We start from the raw sequence: 17,226 nt of genomic DNA, 5'->3' as shown, positions 1-17,226 counted from the left end.
ATATATTGCTCATCCAAGCGGCGGCAGTACTGTGAAGTGCAGTGAGATTAGAAGGGAACCCATTCCTTTGTTAATTTAAATGGGTTCATGCATCATGCTTTGCGGGAGCCTGCCGATCAGAGCATTAAGGAATGGCGAACACTGCCCAGAGGTGTTTTTAATAGCACAGCAGGGCTTCAGATGTAAAAAGGTGTAATTCCCTACATTAGAATAAATACCCGGGTGTGCACCTCAGCTTTGTGATGTTTGTACACATGGAGGTATTGGTGTTATTGTCTTTGTTGATATCATTGGGTGTCACTGGGCATGTTTTAAATTGTGTAGGTCTTTCATTTGTACTTTATTTTTTCTGATAGTATCTGTGTACAGTATGTGAGTTTAACAATCCTTTGTACTCTAGATATCACTTGGATATCTAGAGTACATAAACTATATGTACTCAAACTATATATATAAACTACAGCCATTCTACATATTTAATATTCATTTTATTTCTGCATGAAAAACATTTCCTCAAAGATTTTTTTTCTTTGTAAAGTAAAAGAAAATAATTAACACATATTCAACACATTTCCTAAAATAACCCTTCGGGTCAAAATCATGACTCTTCTGTCCTGTCCTGAGAAAAACTGATTTTAATACATGATTAACAACCATCAGACAAGCAGCCTTCATCTGAATCACTCAACATAGGTTTGAACTTTTTAACCACCCCCACATATTTATCCAGGTGCAATTTAAAGTATGTCTTCAGATTTGTCTTCTTTTATATTATGTTGTAAGTAAAGCCGAGCCACATAACCACCATTGTTGTTTCCTTAAATCTTTTTTTTGCCTTCCTCTCACGATCGCCAACCTCAGAAAACATTCTGTGTTGATGTGTAGCTCCATAAATGTTTGTGATGCAGGTACCGAAGGGTGAAAAGCATTTCAAGGATCTATGAAGGAGCATTATCGCGAAATGTTTCAATAGCCATTCAGTTAACAACACATTGTTGTCTAATATGTCAGTGTAATGTATGCAGCTTTAATTAATCCTTTCTAAGGGCGTTGAAGTCATTTTAGTTAAGTAGTAAGTGTGAAGTATTTCAGCGCCATTATGGTTTGTCCTCATCCGAGAGGATTTTCCTTCTTGTCTCAATTGTTTTGTTCTCTTCACAGGATCCTCCAGTTCTTCCAGTCAGCCAGTTCAGTGAAAAGTTTGTTCACTTCATCACTCAGTGGTGAGCCACTTGCTGTTGTTATTCACATCAATTGTTGTAAGAATTAAGAACCACTGAATTGATTTTAATGATAACCTCAGTTTAATATCATTTTTGGTTGTTTGCTTTTGACCTTGAGGTGCATTTGAAAAGTCAACCTTCAGAGCCTGATTGAACATTTACAAAGACTACAAGCTACACTGGACTTAGATGAACCAATTTATAATATTGAAATGGCAAACAATGGGATTAAAGTGCATTAGCTTGTGTATTTTGATGTGTTGTGGTGTAAATGGCTTCTTCTAGGGGATGGTTGATTTGTCTAATGCAGTTGGACAAAGCCAAAGATTACTCTGCCTTTGCCTCTGATTCATTAGCCTCTTGAAGCTTTTACAGTTAAGCAAACATAAACATACACACCTAAACCACATTAAGGCAGATTGTGTGTGCGTGCAACACTCACTAGCCTGCTTTACCAGCTGTTGCCCCCCCCGCCTGCTTTATTTACTCAAACAAGGCACCGCTCTCTCAGGACATACTGAGGTAATGATGTCCTGACCTGCTTTGTTGCAGCACTGACACTGTCTTCTCTCAGGCTAGTTTTGAAGGCTGATTCATTGTGATAAATAAATAAATGACATGACTAACTTCAGACAAGACCCTGCCCTAATTCCTCCAAGTCCCCAGTGAGGGCATGTTGACAGACTGAATATGTCTACGTACCATGGAGGACAGCTACATAAATCCACTGAACCAATGTTGATACTCTGATTTAAAAGGAATGCTATTGATGTAAGAAATATTAATTAAATCTCTATTTGAAATAGTTGTGCTGTTTTGTTTGATGGAAGCGTTGATTGTCTATGAAGACCTCCGTTTGTATTGCACCTGCATGAAAGTTCATGTTCTAATTCTCTACTTAAATATGATTTTTTAATTGAAGTTGAAGTCTTTCAAATTGAATTTAGAACAAAAAAATATTATACACTCAGAAACTGATTGGAAAAAGTCTCTTTTTTTTTTTTTCAGTATGCGGCGGCAACCGAAAGAGCGGCCTGCACCTAATAACCTGATGGTAAGTTAAACCTCCCACTATTTATTTATTCATTTATTTAACCATTTACCAGCTCCAAGGACTTAAAAGTTTAGAATGACTTCACACAGAGGATAATCACACTCATTACAATCACAATTCAATTCACATTATTTTAGGATCTCTGTAGGTTTTGAAGTATACAATTGTAGTTTGGCAATGATTGGGGTGTTTGGGGTCAAGGACCCTTGAAGTTTGTACTGTTGTGTGGGAACAACAGTAATAAACCTTATGCTACTAATGAAAGGTATCAAAGAGGTCAGAACGAAGACCTTGAGTTAGAAATTAAACATACTTTAATAATAATTTGTTCAATTCACTGCAATGCAGCCAGCAAAAATGCATCACGTCTCGCTGTTGTACAAGAGATTAGGAATTCTATTTGACCAAAGAAATCTGTTTTATATCCTAATGGAAATTTGATTGAGGGACAAAAGGAAACTATTTAAAGTGCTTGTGTGTGCCTGTCTGTAGTTATGCATGGTATGTGAATAATGTGTTCCCAACACCATGTAGACTCTTTAATTTCACTTGTCCTTGTTCTCAAATTAATTAATTTCATTAAAATGCTCAAAGTTTGCTCCACGAGTGACCTCAAAACTAATCTGCAAAGAAGTGAAGAGGAGACAGCTTTGCTGTTTTTGTCTGAAATGTACATCAGGGGTCCTTTTACTATTTGTTATGAATCCTCTTTTATTAGTAACTGTTATTTTTCATTGTATAAGAAACATCACCCAAAATCAAAAAAATGATTATTTAGGCTAGCTAGCTAGTAGCTAACCAATGAGAAGGATGTTTTTTAAAAAAAAAACCCTGTCTCACCATTCGACTCAAAACGATTGACTTTTGGATTAGTACAGACCTCAGGATCTACTCCATTCACCTGTGAGCTAAACAAGGCACGATAGCACAAGATTATATCAAGTTTATTTTTTAAATCTGATTGCAATAACATAGACGTGCAAAGACGTCTTAAAATCAAAGGTAACATTTAATCTACTTTTTTTTAAATCTATATTCTCCCTCAGTCAGTTGTTTTAAAAGTAATAAGTAATAATCCAGTTGTACATAAATAAAATTGGAGGTTTAGGTTAACTTAGGTTAGCTGCCTTTTTATTTTTAGAATCTCGCCATGAAAAAGAACTTACGATCATGTTAGATGCCAAGTTGATCAAGATGAACGTTGACTTATCCCACAACAGACACATTTAAAATGCCCAAGTGTTTGTGGAACGAGAGGTTATTTTCGATACAAAAAAGGACTTCACTATTTACATTAGTAAATTCAAAACTTACCTGCCTCCCTCCTAATGTAGATGATAATTTGATCAGTTCTAGCATTAGCACGCATGGCTCCAGCAGTTTGCACAAAGTGCCTCATAAGAGTTGCGAGACTCAGGTCTCTGTCAGGACCAAGGACAGCGACAGTGAGGTCCGCAGGGAGAGGAGGGGGGAAGGTTTGTGTTGTGGGCACGAGGACTAGAGGGTGTAAATGCAGAGCTGCTAACAGATTAGATGTTCTCAGTCTCACACCAGAAAGGAGGAGCAAAGAGAAATGTTGTCGAGACACTCACTGGGAATTGGTGCCTCCGGACTAAAGTGTTTCCCTTGAGGTAGAGACCATGCCTTGAAGAGTTCTTGTTGTATTGGTTATGTGCTTTGAACAAAACTTTATTTTTTATGTTCAGGGTTACATTTGAATCCAGTTATTTATACTTCCATGTCTTTTTCTAGCTTTGTCATTTTTCTTGTGCTTTGAAAAATAGTTTGTCTTCTATTATGTATTTTCACCAGCTCTACTTTTCCTCTGGTTGTTGGGGAGAATATGAATACCCTCCAAGACTGATTTCTTTTTTCAGGATGTTGTTGCTGTTTCTAGTCAAAACTTTGTTATAAACATAGACTTTAAAGTCTCAGTAACGTCACCTATTGGTTTCTGAAGAGGAATTTTATAGGCTGAATGATGATCGTCACTATACTGGAAATGCTCACTTTAACTTACAGTCAATCTCATAATTAAAAAGAAAGGGTGACGTTTAGGCAGGTCGTCAGCATCCCTGCAAACAGCTTCCATGGCTACCCGTCAGTAAAATCAGCAGCATCCTTTTTAACAATTACATGCTAAACTTCTCTGCTTATCACAATCCAAATGGATGAGCAATAAGAAACAGTAACCACCAGACAGTTTTTATGAGTTAAGAAATGAGCTTCAGAGACCAAAACCCTTTTTATTTTACCAGGCTGTACATCTGTTTATTGTTGAAACTGGCATTTCACTGTGACGTGGGACGTAATGGTTCCCTTTGGAACCAGCCCCAAGTGGACACTTGAGGAACTGCAGATGTTTCCCTTCTGTGTTGCCTTAAATGTTTCAACACCAGCGGTTACACTTTGGTTATAACACAACTAATGCAAGGTCAGTGATTATAACCCTGAAATAAGACAAGACAAGCTTGTCTATTCATGCTTAACAGACAGTTGTGACTACTGTCATTAAAGGATTTGGATCATGTTTTAAAAAGTCAGTGTATCGTTACATTACTTAACCTGTTCCTATAAGTCTTTACTTCTAATAGCTTACTCCACATTCCTACTTTGACCCACTTCCTTTACATTCATCCTGATTGCTGTGCTATTTTCCAAATGTCCGCAGTTCTACCCCTTTTCTTTCTTCTCTCACTTTTTTCAACATCTGTCTTATTTTTTCTTTACCTACATTGTCCTGTAGGACTTTCATTTCTTCCTCTGCCTCAATGAACTGAGATGTAAGGTCATGGATGCCTGCTTTTGTGACTCCCGCCTGCTGATTGTCTTTCTCTTCTTTTTCTCATTCCCTTTTTCTTCCCACCTCTCGCTCTACCTCCTTGTTCCCACATTCTCCTGAGTACATTAAAACTCTTTACCTATTCTATCTGTATGTTAATGCACCAACCCACAGCTCCCCTGTTCTCCTCTCTCTCTCTCCCACTCTGCTGTACAGAATAAGTGCCACCATTTGCTTCAGTTTTTCCTTTTTTTTCTCTGCAACTCAGAGTTCTCCTGGAAGATAATGCGGAGAATCACATAATAGTGCAGGCTCTGAACAAATAATGTTGTTTTATGACCATTCATTCTCACCTAGTCGCTCTAGTTTGATCATCAGGTTTCAGCATGTGGTTTCTCTAATCACTGGTATAACTTCTCCTGACATTACTTTCTCTGGGATTTTATCCTATTAGAGGTTTTTAAAGGGCTGCTGTTTGATTGCATCCCTGCTCCTGATGGGTTCTGTCCCTGAAGCTTTACACAGTGTGCTATAACTGCCTGTTCTGGGTGTTTGACTCATTGTATTAATATTTTATCCTATTCTGTCCAACTTTTGAAACAATTCTTCTGACTAATGTCTCAGTGAATACTTCAAACCTGTAAAGAATAAGTTTTAATGATCAACCTAAAAGACCCTGGAAATGTGTTTTTGAAATCCAATTGAATCTTTCAAATACATATTAAGTGGAATCATTTTTTTATATACTCAAGTTGTTTTTACATTTAGTGTCAAACTAAGAAATGTATTTTTTGCAGCTTGACAAACCTGTTGAGAGCCTATCATTTTATATAACAAAAATATGCAAGGTGTACGTTTTATTTTGATTTTTCCATATTCACCGCCTGCTGTTCTTGTCTTTACTGCCTCTTTTGCAATTGTATGTTTAATAAGCATAGGCATGAATACACACTGATTCACAATGTGAATACAACTGTGTAAAACAGTAAGTGTCTGAGTAAGTAAGCATTTTCAAAATTCAGACTCTGCATTCAAATGTTTTTAGCTGTTATAGTTGCCCACTGCTGTCCTCTTCCTCTGGGGTCATAGTGATGTACATTATGTAGGAACTAAATTACTGGTTTGTATTTTGATACGTCACCAAAAAGCTGAAACAACCATGGAATCCTTGACTTGATCTGAGCCCAGATGGTTTACACTATGACTCGTGATGAGATGATGAGCCATCAGAGAGGAGGCTGAGTGTGTTTTTCTCCTCCTTATACTATGCATCTTTCATTGTGGACACCCTATCCTGTCATCATTAGCTAAAGACGGCGGTCAGTTGAGGAGACGGTCGATTGGCTGGTTCCCAGGCTGTTGGTTGCAGGTTTTAGTGACAACCTGTCCTGTCTGAGGTTTCTTGATTTTTAATCTTTTACCTGCCCGTTTCTCTCTCTGTTTGCAAAAACTATTGACTCATTTATCAAGCTTTAGGGCAAGAAAGACAGAGCATGTAGCAGACTTTACATGATTTAAATATGTGACATTTGGTTAACCAAACACAAATGGTTCCACGTTAATGTGTGTCTTTGCTTTTCCATCTGGCATGTATTAAATGTGTGTATGGGAAAGCCCCCCCCCCCCCCCCCCCCCTTATATTCTTTGATTGCAATTTGATGGACATTTCATTTCTCCCTCCCCCCTTTCCCTCATCACCCCTCATTCCCTAGCCAGCAGCCTTCACACAGCCTTTTAGCACCCTTGTCAATGCAGCCCTCCTATTCTGCTTTTCTATTCATAAGAGCACACACACACATTTTTGTGCCCCCCTTAAAACTGCAGAGATACCAGATGAGCCCCTCAGTTCCACAAAAGACCCTCCCCTGCCTCTGACTGTCCTGAAATCTAGCTTTGAGAGACACACACGGAAGATAAGACGTATCAAGTTTTTGCCACTAATGTCCCCAGTTTTAAAATACACTTTAAGTGTTCAAGTAACCAAGTAAGTCTCTGACATGTTAACATTGATCGACTCTCTATTTTTAGTAGAAAATGTTTTTTTAAAAAAATCAAAAAACCCACTGACAACATTTTTCAAACTCTAAGTTACATTTCAAATATGTTTCTGTGTTCTTTGATTTAAACCATCGGACTGCTGAGAAGACATCAAGACACAGTGATGTACTGACATCATTTTTGAGACTAACTGCTGTAAGATGAGGCATGCAGTGGCCTTGAGCTCAAAAGGAAGTCAAAATATTTTCTGGACATTAAAAGAATATTTCAAATCACACTTGATGTCTGTCTGCAACAAGAAGCTGAGAACACAGCTGGCATTACAATGCAAGAGTAAAATGAGTTCTTTCGTAAAAACTTCAGGCAAAGTAATGAACCATGACAGAAAGAAGTCACATTTGTGATTTAACATCAATCACCTGCGCAAAAACTGTGCAGGTGATGTTTTTAAATACACACATTCAGACTCTTAAAGAAGATATTCTAAGCATAAAAATGTTATGTATTGCCTCACAGGCTTCACAGATCAGCTGAGGTCCACCTTCAGTAACAGCCTCTGATTAGCATTGAGTGAATTTTTTTTTTCTGCCACCTTTCCAGCTTTTGTCCCTAGCACTGATAAATCACTTAGTGATGTGAATTTGATTTTTATTTTATTTTTTCTGCAATCTGTTTCTTATATAGAAATTGGCCAAATGTGCCTCAAATACATATAAATATGTCACTAGAGCTTCACTACTCTAAATTGCTTGATGGCACATTTTCAGGTGCACTTCTATTGGTGGTGTTTGGTCAGGTTTAGCAGGCTAAAAAGCTGCACAGTTCTTTTGTGATTCGCCGCTCTGGGTTCTCCTGATGGTTCGACAAAGTTAAAGTCACTCATTTACCTTCATTCCACTTTATGAGCTTTCTTTTTAGGTCATTCTTATGTATGTGCATCTGTCCAGCATGGGTTATTTTATATCCTGTTCTTCAAACTTCAAGGAAGTTTAAGTGTCCAAGAAAAAGGTGTTTTAATGTTTACATCTCTACATGTGCAAAAAGGATTTTCACATGCTTTGCTAGCGTACTACTGCCCCTCTTTGGGCTTTTTGTATCTTGTCAGAGTTGTTCTAAATCACTGATGTCTCCTCCTCCCTGAACTTTTCTGTCAGCACCTTCGCTGCCAAAATGTTTTCACATACCCCCCTGGGGTCTTTCCTGACATAAAATCCATTCGCACATTCTGGGACAGCAGTGTGGTTCTGCTACAGAACTCTTCAGTCACGTCATTTTGAATGAAAGCCATAGTCAAAATTACATCTCCTGAAACCCACATAAACACATATTGCCATTATTTTGTTCCTACTATCAAACTTCTTCCCCTCTACACGAAGATTTGTGATTTTTTTAGTCAAAAGAACACCCAATATTTACCATAAGAAGCAGAATCTCACTCTGTGCCAAACGCTAGGATGAACTATCTGATAATCCAGCCAATTAATAAGTCAAAGCCATACATCGTTCAGTTTTGCTACCTTAACATTTACTAAGTTTTGCTAAAATTTGCATAAATTCATAACATGATACCTGGTAAATGTAAAGGTTACACTTCAAGGATTCTTCTCTCATGTACTTGTACTACTCATTTTGAATGCACTTCTGCTCTTCTCAGTTTACTCTCGCCATAGATCCATCAGTTTGTGTCAGTCAGCCATGTGTTTGTTTGTTTTTGTGATACATCTTGAACATTTGATGTGGCTGTTTAGAAATTTCCATTTAGAAATGAATCTTTTCCTTCAATGACACATTGGTCATACAGGTAATATTGTTCAGCTCTCTATTTTTCAATGTTCTTCTCTTTAGGTCACTAATATTTAGCATTGAAATTAACATTAGTGCAAGAAGCATTTTAACACCTCCAAATAAAGTTACCTTACATCACCTGTACACTTACATCCACCCAAGTTCTGACACGCACTGTTGATTTATACTGACACCAACCAAAGCCAGACAGCTTCCAAATGGGTCAAGTGAAATGAATGCCAATCCGTTAAGACCTTGTTATTCTATCTACCTCTTCAACCTTCTTTCTGTTCTCTCTCAAACACATCCACTCACCAGAAAACTCACGGGTTTTTTTTCCAACACTTCTCTAATGAGGTGGTGACCACTCTCTTGTCATAATTGCCTCAAACTCAGTTTAATTTCTTCTGAGCGTATTAATCATACATTGAGTTATTTAAAATCGCATAAATTAATCTTAGATTAAACAGAGCCTTCAAAGGCTTCAAACAATTAAAGAGTAAGGTAGTATTTCCCCTGGGTTTAGGCCACTTCTATTTGAGCAGAGCAGTTGCAGGTGATTATCCCATTTTGATGCGGCTTGACGGTGATTAATGTAACTTTAAATGAGTCGTCACCCCCTCCCCCAAAAAGCTCTTCTATGTCCACGCACAGCCACAACAGCAAGTCAAAACACTGTCAATGACCCAGCCAAGGATCAGTTATTCACTTTGTAGTTGTGACTCTTAGCTTTTTTGTTTGATACTTCATTTAAGCCTCAAGTTAATACATTTCTTAAATTAGTATGTGACTATGTATGACGAATATATTCAGTGGCTGACTGTTTGTGTCTGCATCAGGTGAAGACTCTTGAAGCAGAATATATTTAATGGGATGATGATTGTGGAGGTAACATGTGGGTCCTGGTTAAACTGATACATTGAATTCAGTTACAGTACTAAAAGGTTCCTTTTTTGTTGTTGTTTTCTTTCTAATAAGAGAAATAGCATTTTGAAAAGCTTGTTCAAATTTAGTTTATACATAAAATGTTAAATTAATTTAAACACCTTCCTCTTCTTGAGACTGTGAAGATGACACAGTCTTGTTATATCTTGGTGTGCTTATGTAATTTGAGTTGATAGCCTAAAAAGTACTAAGTTTTGTACCAGCCCTTGTTGAATGGTTACTACAAAATAATTGGTCTTTTTTATATTGAAAAAAATATTGATAAACATCAATCTTTGGTTGAATATTTCCACTTTAAGAGATGTGACCTCTGACACAGAATAAAAGGGACAGGTTTGCTGTGCTGTGTAGGTCAAAAAGCCAAAAAGGGCCTGAGAGGACTGGATCCTTTTTCTTTCCATTCAGAATAAACAAGTTGAAATCACTCTTTCTGAGCCCCAGTTAACATGCAGAGTTCAGTTCAGGACTGAAAAATGGTTTGAGACGAATCATTTCATATTTTTAATCATAGTTTCTACAGTGTTTAGGTGTGTGTGCAAGTGTGGTGTATGTGTGAGCGAAATGACAATTCACACACCCTCATCTAGGTCAAATTCCTGCAGATGTCTCTGATCTGTCGGGGTTAATTTCTGGAGCAGAGGTGGAGGGCTACATTTTAAAAACATCACCCCAGACTTCCTCTTTTATTTCTGTATTACTCCCTCTCTACTGAGAGAAGGAAGAATGATTGATGAGATGGGTGTCCAGCACATTGGAGCGCCCAGGAGCGTCCACTCCACCCGTCACACACACACACACGCACACACACACACACGCACACACACACACACGCACACACACACACACACACACACACACTCACACACACACACACACACACATACACACTGATATGAGAGTAATTAACCTCAGACTGTGTTAACCCCAGATGCCCATTAGAAGGACAACAGGATTGATGGGGTTCCCCCCAGTCCTTCACAATCTCTACAGTTTGTGCAGGATTAAGGCACGCAGGACTGTGTGACTTTAACATAGAAATGTGTAACGTAATATTCACAGTCATGAGTATCAGTCCTGAGTAAAGACAGTCTAAAAGAAAGCACAACAATAGATTGAAGGAGTTAATTTAAGGCATGGTTTTACTATAACACATGACTTCATTCACCCTTTATGTGACTTTAATCTCCTTTTTCATACATCATCTTCAGTTTAATATATATCTCAGTGTAACCACAAATAGACAAGTAGGCTCTCAGGAGAAACAAAGTGGACCATCACCACCAGTCTGTCCTACTTTGTTCCTAATCTTACATCCTTGCACCAGTTTGGATGTTGCTGGGGGGTATTTAATGTCCTGCCACCCCAGAAAAAACAGCTGACATCAACAAGACTTACTTTAGAATCAATAAGTGTCAAATCTGAGCAAATGTACGAGGCTCTGTCTCTCAGCCCTTTCCTAATGATTTGACTCATGTTGATTCGCGTCCTTGTTCTAACATTATTTTGTGATCTAAGTTTAACGAATGCTTGGGAGGTTTTTGAGCCTGAAAATGATCTATCTGACAATTTAAAGAAATGTGTAAATTATAATGTAGATGGTTTCATATCTGATAAACGTTTATTAGAAAGATTTTCAAAATAAACTTAAAATAGTTCTCTAATAGACTATCACAAACAGTGGCATCATTTCAGAATAACTTCAAGCTTTTCTAAGCTTTATATCTAAAATATAGCTTGACCAGTTCAGCACCTAATGTAGTGTTTAGAGAAGTAATAAGCAACCAGTGAGCTTTGAGTGTCCTGTTCCAGTCAGGCTGTCAAGATCCTCATAAGTTGTTGGCTTAAAAGTAAGTCTGAGAAAAAGAAGTGTTATAAATAGACAAAAAGTAAAGAGTGCAAATTAGCAACAACTCAAACGTGTTTGGCACAAAGACATTATTTTTTTATTCAATTGATCAACATTAATCTGAGAGTAGCTGACTGTTTTTTCTTTCTTCTCTACTTTCCATTTATAGAAGTGCTGCTCAGAAAATCAAAGCCCTCTTTTCTTTTTCACAAATTTGTGAAGGACAGTCATTTTTTTTTCAACTGTTAAACAGAATAGGGTAAAATGTGTTGTCCATCTCTTAGCTGTCAATAGATCCTCAGAGAGAGCCTGAAATCTCAGCTTGTGCTGGTGCAGGGGTCGATTTAAAGCGTGCACTGTGAGTTAATAAAATGTACCAGATGAAATATGTCTGTCTGCTCAGATCAAGTTAGAACTGGACTCTAATAAACGGGACGGACTCTTGTTGTTAAGGACAGATATCATTGAAATCAGTGTTGACAAGTTCATTTAAACTGACCGACCACAGCCTTGATTGGCTAATTGGACATCTAGACGCCACAAATAAAACTCTGTGTTGAAGTGTCTCATTTACAACGTCCCCCCCTTTAACCTCTGACCCCGCTGTGACCTCTCTGACCTCTGCCTCTCGTCCCCACAGATGAGGCTGGTGATTGGGACTGTTGTCATTGAGATATCACATGTGACATTTCGGTTTCAGTCGAGCAGCAGTAACAATTAAGACTGACAGCATTTAGCAGATTTAAAGAGCTTTCAATCAACAAAGAGTGGTCCGGCGTTTGTTTGTTGGAGCTGTTGATGAAAATCTATCAGGACATTTCTTTGTAGAAAAAAAAGAAAAGAAAATTCAAATCCATGTGAGAGCGTTGCTGAAGTCATTTCTGATAGTTGACAGAGATGGTTTGCGTTACTGCTGCCATCACAAGCTAATTTTACAACCTGTGATGATTAATGTCCATCATAAAAGACAGGACTTTAAAATGCCTTGATGAGCCATCACAGAAATGTTTTGCATTTAAAACCAAATCTGTCGGACATAAATATTTAAGAGGCTTTAACGAGGCTCCTCTTTTTGTTTATTTCTATTTTATTATTATTTCTGGATTCGTGATTAAGAATGATTATGCAAGTCAAACTAAAGCAGGGCTTCACATAAACATGTAATCATGTTTGTGGCTCCAATCTGTCGGACCATAAAAAATAATATTTCTTAATTGCTATAAACAGTTTTGGTTTGCTGTGAGGGGTAACATGGGGAAGTTGGGTTTTTGATGAGCGTTCTTCTGAAGGTCATATGTTTGTGTAGAGATAGTGAAGACGCTGTGAAGCAGCCTGATAAAGGACAGAAACCATGTTTGAAAGTTGTTTAACTGCAAGTAGTGAAGGCAGATGTGGGTTTTAAGTTCAAGTGTTTTGATAAAACTTGGACAAGTAGACAGAGAAGAGGTTTGAAGAAGTATTTTAGAAGTTCAATTTTTTCTTCTACAATTTGAGATGCATCTGATGACTAGATTTACGAAGAGGACAGACTTGTCCCGATTGTCTGATGTTCTTTGTATTAAGCTACACATTTTTAACACTCTATAATTGCATATAAATATGCATTGAAGCATAATGGTGATTTCTTAGCACTCAATAATTGAAAGTACTCAAAAGGTTTTTGAGCAACAATACTGAGCTCCATAATAACATAACAAAGAGATCCATCCCATCATTACCAGTATTGCCAGTTAAAAAAACATCCTATTAACTTGTTGTGCCGCAATGAACTCAAATTTACACTGCAATAAGCTTTTTTTATAGAAATAATTGACACGTCTTTTTCATTTTCGTTCTCTTTGTAGGATCATTACTTCATCGCACAGTATAATGATGGAAACGCAGAGGTGGTGTCCATGTGGGTCTGTCGCTGTCTGGAGGAGAGACGAGGGCAGCAGGCTCAAGGATGTGTCTGACCTCCTCTTCCCGTCTGCCCATGATGGAGCTGGATGTTTGTTCCCGAACCTTAAAACACTTACCAAAGGCTTCAGGGTCAGGTACATCCATATGGCACCGTACAACTGGACGAGATGTTGAATACTTTGTGTGATTAAATATCACATGAAGTATTTAGTTTTGACATTGAGGAGCTCGCTTCTTTTGAACTCTGCATCCAGAAAGAGCACAGAGATCAGCCCTTTCTCCAGCATGTGATCTCCACTCCGCAGCTTCGTTCACACAGTTCTCGTGAGTACAGAGAATGGAGACGTATGTTGGCATGAACTGACATAAACAGTGCTAACTTAATGGGACAAAGCATAAGACTGCAGCACCCCTGCAGACTTTCCTCTGTTTTTAGGATGGTATCTCAAATACCAGCTCGTGCTTTACTGTGGACAGCTGTCTACTGAATGTTAAGGTTTAAGCCTGTGAATAACTTCCCATGTGTGTGCCTGTATTTGTCCCCAGTGTTGTCATTGATTACCTCAGCAATCATAGGTTGTTCTTATGGTAGGCCCCCCCCCTCCCAAAAAAAAAACAGTGTGTACTTCACCCAGTTATTGCCTTGTCCATGTTAGCTTCAAGCTCTTACTGAACAACAAGCCTGCAGCTGCAGTGTGAAGCAGCTGTGCAGTGTCGCAGTAGAAGGATCAACAACCATCTTTTGCCATCGGTAGGAACTAGGCAGTCTATGACAAAAGGGGAAGTTTTTGTTTGTTTTCAATGGAACACCACAACTTCTTAAAACACAAACTACTGTTGCATTTCTCCGCTAGCTTTTTGAAGCTAACTTCTTAATGTAAAGTTACCTGTAGATCGTAACTTTGGAAATATATATAAATGTCTTATCCTATACAGAAATATATTTTATTGCATTGCCAAAAGAAAGCAGATGATATAGAGGATTTGAGAGGGAAAACAAAAATGCAGTGCACAGAGAGGATTAAAGATTGGTACATTGAATAATATAGATTTCTTCCTGATGAGACAAACTTTATACGTGTGTGCCGTTCTTGTGTGGAGTTCAAGTGCAATTAAATGCCAGAAAGACATCAATGACATGATTTGTATAGTGCAAACGCAAATGTTTGAGCAGTGCTACAGAAAAGGCTTAAAGCATCGTTTTCTATATGATGAGTAGTTCCTACCGGACATCATTAAATGAGCCTTTGTCCTTTTCAGCAATGACAACATTTATGTAAGGTTAATATTTGTCACTCAGTGTCCTTTCACTACAAATCACATTTACGTCATTTCATTTTGGAAAATAACTTTTATATTTTCATGGTGAGGCCTGCAGAGGATTTTTTCCATCAATCTGATTATAAAGATTATTTTCAGATCAAACTATTCATTAAGCCTTTATGCCTGTTACCTTCATTCCTGAAAGGAAAACAGACACATTACGATACATGCAGGGAAACAATGACCTGGGTCTCAGGTCCACACTGCATATGAATTATAATCAGGGGTTTTTTTCACTTGTGTATGATCTGAAAACCTAACACAATAAGGATGCTAGTAACCAATTTAAATTTGCTAGATTTTTCCCAAAGAATAAAGTTGGCTGAACCCGTTCAACAAGTCATGCTTTAAAAGTATTACAGGAAGTTTTATTGAAGCTCTGGAAACATCTTCAAAACAAAAGTCCACTTAGACCAAAATGAACATTTTCTCTTTGTGCAAACATTTTGCCACTATTGATAATTCAAGTTCAAGTGTTGTGAGATAAGTTAAGACTTCTCTGCCTCCTTTTGGCTTGGCCTTCCTTTTTCTTGAAGAGATGGAGATCTGTGTCTGCTGTGTTTGATTAATGTTTCTGCACATGCGCGTATGTTCTGGTTGTAAAAGTTGTATCCTGATTTTAAGGCAGAATCCCAGCATTGGCAACATTTACCTACACTGCAAAGCAAGTCGATGACTTGAGATGCACTTATCAATGACAGCTTAAAAATAGGCAAAAACGTGCAATACAAAAAACCGTTCACTAAAAAAAGCATTTCTTAGACGTAAGCTCAAACTTCCTTAACCTATAATATTGAAATGCATTGTGGTGGTTTGTGATGGTTCTGACCCCTGCTTTAAGTACAGAAATGTCCTAATCTTAAAATAACTGCAAAATAGTTTATAATTAAAGTGACATGTGCAATTTATTGAGTCTTTAGAGAACAGTGTAGCCTTCAACTCAGTCTGCTGGTATCCACTCTTTGTTGAATTGTTATTGGTCAAAGTAGCTTAACAGATGTCAGATGTGCCATTGAAACCTTTTTTTTCAAGGCCTCTGCTGTTTGTGCGCAGAGCCAATCAAGAAGAGATTTGGTTTGAATTTTATATGGGGTTTTTTTCTCATTTAAACCTTTTGAATGTCCGATAATTAATCATTTCTTATCAAGGTTTAGCTTTCCGCACTTTTTCTTTGGTTAGTGTCATCAAGCAGAGCTTCCTTGAAGTCACAATTCCCCCCATGTTGACATACTTCATTTGATTTCTGAGGCCACAGCTCACCTGAAACTTAGAAACAGTTATTTCCTTAGTTAATAGAAAATACTCGGAGAAGGATGTCTGTTCAAAATGTACTTTGATGATTGGTCAAAACAGCACAAAAAGTAAGAGGTTGCACGTCGACGTGGTTTGCCAAAAGTTGCACAATGAATGAAAATGCTCTCTGCAATCTGACAGTGTATATTATGAAATATAGTCATGTTGCTGTCATTTGTGAATAACTCTACTGGTCATTCATCTGTTTAATATCAACCTGACATTTTGGCCTTAAATATAACTAAGCTATGAACAAAACATTTTAAATAAACTTCTCACCTGAAGTGAGAATAGTTTGTCATGGCCACTGACTCCTGAACTCACTTCAAACGAGTCTGTGTAACATAAATTAAACCAAAAAAGAGAAGCATTCTTCTTAACAGATGAACGGAAATGTCGGATACATCTTTTATGGATGGAAATTAACTATGCATCTGCAGAACGAGTGGAAATACATCTTGTTCTTTTTCTTTCTTTTTTAACCTTTATTTTGTTACAACAGAGTTCACATCCTGTGTTTCTTGTCCTGTTTTTTGGGGGGGGGGTTTTGTCCTAAACCAAGAATCATTTACTCTGTGCTGATGGGACTCTGCAGTTATGTTTGTGCTGTAATATTACTGAATGAGTTGGACCTTCTTCTGTAATTATCTGTGTTGGCACATATTCCAGCCATAATAAAATAAAAGTATTTAAACATAATACGTTGGGTAAGTTTGAGATGTTCTTCAAACCAAAGCAATCATGTCTTTAAATCTTGAAGTATATTCAATGATTTTCTCAATCCACATCTTGATTATTTTATTTTGAAAGGGACGTCCTTGCTTTCACAAAGACAAACGATAATGTTTGGCTGTTCATCTGCAGAGCAGTGTGCGTACATCATCTCGCTGAGTGAAGAGAAGAAGCCTGAAGGTAAAACTCCCAAATCCTGGAAACAATGAATACTCGTGTACATCTGAGAGAAAGATGTATCACTGTTAATGTGTTAATTGACTTTTAAACACTTGTTTGGTTCATCAGCTTGAACATCAGGACCTTTTAAGCCAGTGACAGAAGTGCAACCTCCTTCCAAACC

At 37.7% G+C, this 17,226-nt stretch overlaps 1 protein-coding gene across 2 annotated transcripts in view; it reads left to right on the top strand.

Moving 5' to 3' along the window:
- map2k5 (mitogen-activated protein kinase kinase 5) overlaps positions 1–16,848 on the top strand; it is a 47,647-nt gene extending 30,799 nt beyond the window's left edge. For both annotated transcript variants that reach the window (XM_079339558.1, XM_079339557.1), the window contains 3 exons: positions 1,162–1,223; positions 2,232–2,277; positions 13,478–16,848. In XM_079339558.1, coding sequence (XP_079195684.1) covers positions 1,162–1,223; positions 2,232–2,277; positions 13,478–13,588 — 219 coding nt within the window. In that variant the 3' untranslated portion in view covers positions 13,589–16,848. The remainder of the gene's footprint in view (positions 1–1,161; positions 1,224–2,231; positions 2,278–13,477) is intronic.
- The last annotated feature ends 378 nt before the right edge of the window (positions 16,849–17,226 follow it).

The sequence above is a fragment of the Symphodus melops genome, assembly GCF_947650265.1.
Source record: "Symphodus melops genome assembly, chromosome: 3".
Lineage (NCBI taxonomy): Eukaryota > Metazoa > Chordata > Actinopteri > Labriformes > Labridae > Symphodus > Symphodus melops.
The sequence above is the reverse complement of the archived record's forward strand: the minus strand, read 5'-3'. Positions and strand labels throughout refer to the sequence as shown.